The sequence below is a fragment of the Musca vetustissima genome, unplaced genomic scaffold, assembly GCF_032173495.1.
Source record: "Musca vetustissima isolate MV318-11 ecotype Yass unplaced genomic scaffold, APGP_CSIRO_Mvet_v1 utg63189, whole genome shotgun sequence".
Classification (NCBI taxonomy): domain Eukaryota; kingdom Metazoa; phylum Arthropoda; class Insecta; order Diptera; family Muscidae; genus Musca; species Musca vetustissima.
This window is the reverse complement of record NW_026879638.1, coordinates 53,096-55,157: the sequence shown is the minus strand read 5'-3', so window position 1 is coordinate 55,157 and position 2,062 is coordinate 53,096. Positions and strand designations below refer to the sequence as shown.

At 33.7% G+C, this 2,062-nt stretch overlaps 1 protein-coding gene across 1 annotated transcript; it reads left to right on the top strand.

The window, feature by feature from the left end:
• Positions 1–567: 567 nt before the first annotated feature.
• LOC133324662 (general transcription factor IIF subunit 2) lies at positions 568–1,488 on the top strand. The gene is made up of 2 exons (XM_061533506.1): positions 568–1,117; positions 1,190–1,488. Exons 1-2 carry the CDS (start codon positions 569–571, stop codon positions 1,484–1,486), a joined length of 846 nt encoding a protein of 281 aa, XP_061389490.1. The 5' UTR covers position 568; the 3' UTR covers positions 1,487–1,488.
• Positions 1,489–2,062: the final 574 nt, after the last annotated feature.

The window sequence follows — 2,062 nt, the reverse complement described above, 5'->3', positions numbered from 1 at the left end:
TGGAAATCGAACTCGTCATGTGCCAAAACGATATGCAATTACATATTTATTTTTTTCCGAATAGGACGCGCTCTATTTTCGTATGTGAAACATAAGGAAATCAGATGTTTGAATGAAACACATTGTTGGAAGAAAATATTTCAATTGCAAGTCAAAGAAAAGGATGAAAAGGCAACAATTACAAATTATTATTTCGTTTGTAGGTGTTTAATAAAAAAAGATGTAGATTTAAGAAAAAATAAGTGATTTTTTTTTTTGTTTATAGGTTATGTCATATGTAAAATACATATGCCGATTTGAACACAAAAATAAATGTTTTGTGTACGCCGCTAATTTTGACACACATAAGGAAGGAATTACATATGGATGAAATAAGTGACAGCACATATGTAAAATACATATCGTGTAAAAACACCATTATTAACGACTTCTTTCTTGGGCCATGAGCAATTGAAATTCGATGTTGACAGTCCAAAAGTCAGCCTAGGTATCCCTGCAACTGGAAGCTGACAGTTTGTTTAATCGGTGGCAAACACACTTGATCACATAGGGAAATTTTAATTTGAAAATGTCTAAAGACGACAAGGATATAAAAATACCAATTGTCGATAAAGAATTGGATCTATCAAATGCTGGACGAGGTGTTTGGTTGGTTAAGGTACCCAAATATATAGCACAAAAATGGGAGAAAGCTCCCTCAAATATGGACGTGGGCAAACTGCGAATTAGCAAAACACCCGGCCAAAAGGCACAAGTATCATTGAGTTTATCACAGGCCGTTGTGAAATTGGATCCACAGGAAGAAATACCCACCGAACATATACTTGATGTTTCTGTCGTGACCAAACAGACATTGGGAGTATTTTCACATATGGTACCACCTGAATCGAGCAGTGGCAGCAGCAGTAAAGAGTCGTCGGCTAGCACACAGGGCTCCGAGAAGTTATACATGGAAGGTAGAATAGTACAAAAACTAGAATGTAGACCAATTGCAGATAATTGTTATATGAAGCTAAAATTGGAATCTATACGCAAGGCATCGGTACCCGTGCGAAAAGTGCAACCAATCGATAAGATTGTTCAGAACTTTAAACCTGTTAAGGATCATGCTCACAATGTAAGTCGTCGATTCATTGTAGTATTTTGGTAATGGAATAATAAATAATTTCGTATGTTTTTGTTATTTCAGATCGAATATCGGGAACGCAAAAAAGCCGAGGGTAAAAAGGCCCGTGACGATAAGAATGCTGTTATGGACATGTTGTTCCTTGCCTTTGAAAAACATCAATACTATAACATTAAGGATTTGGTGAAAATAACAAAACAACCAATTGGTTATTTGAAAGAAATCCTCAAGGAAGTTTGTGATTATAATATGAAAAATCCACACAAAAATATGTGGGAATTGAAAAAGGAATATCGCCATTATAAGACTGATGACAAGAAAGATGAGGACAAAGCCGGATCGGATAGTGATTCGGATTAGTAATTTATATATATATCAACGACACATTAAAATATGAATGTAAACGTGGTGTTCGACAGATATAAATTTTTCTTTTGTGAATAATAATAAATAGTTAATTATTTTTTATATTAAATAGTATTATGGTGAGTGTGTTTTTAAATAGTAATTTGATACTTCAAGAAAGATTAATAACTCATGGTAATTTAGGAAGAGAAACTGTACAGCCACAAACCGCCGTTGATTTTATATTTCGCGACTTGATTGCCTTCAGGACCGCCTGGCAATCGCTGTATATATGGACACCGGACCTAGGAAATTTATTTATTCATAAAATATTCGTTATGGAATGGTTGAAAAGGTTATGGAATGGTTGAAAAAAATTAAATAATGCAATTTTGCGATGGTTAGAAAAAAAATTTAAAACTACTAGATTATGGCACGGTTTAAAAAAAATATTTAAAATCAACGCTTGAGGTGGTTGGAAAAAAAAATTAAAAAATCTATGGCATGGCGAAAAAAATATTTAAAAAATCCACGCTTATGGCTTGTTTGAAAAAAATCCACGCTGTATATATGGTTGAAATTTTGTTCACC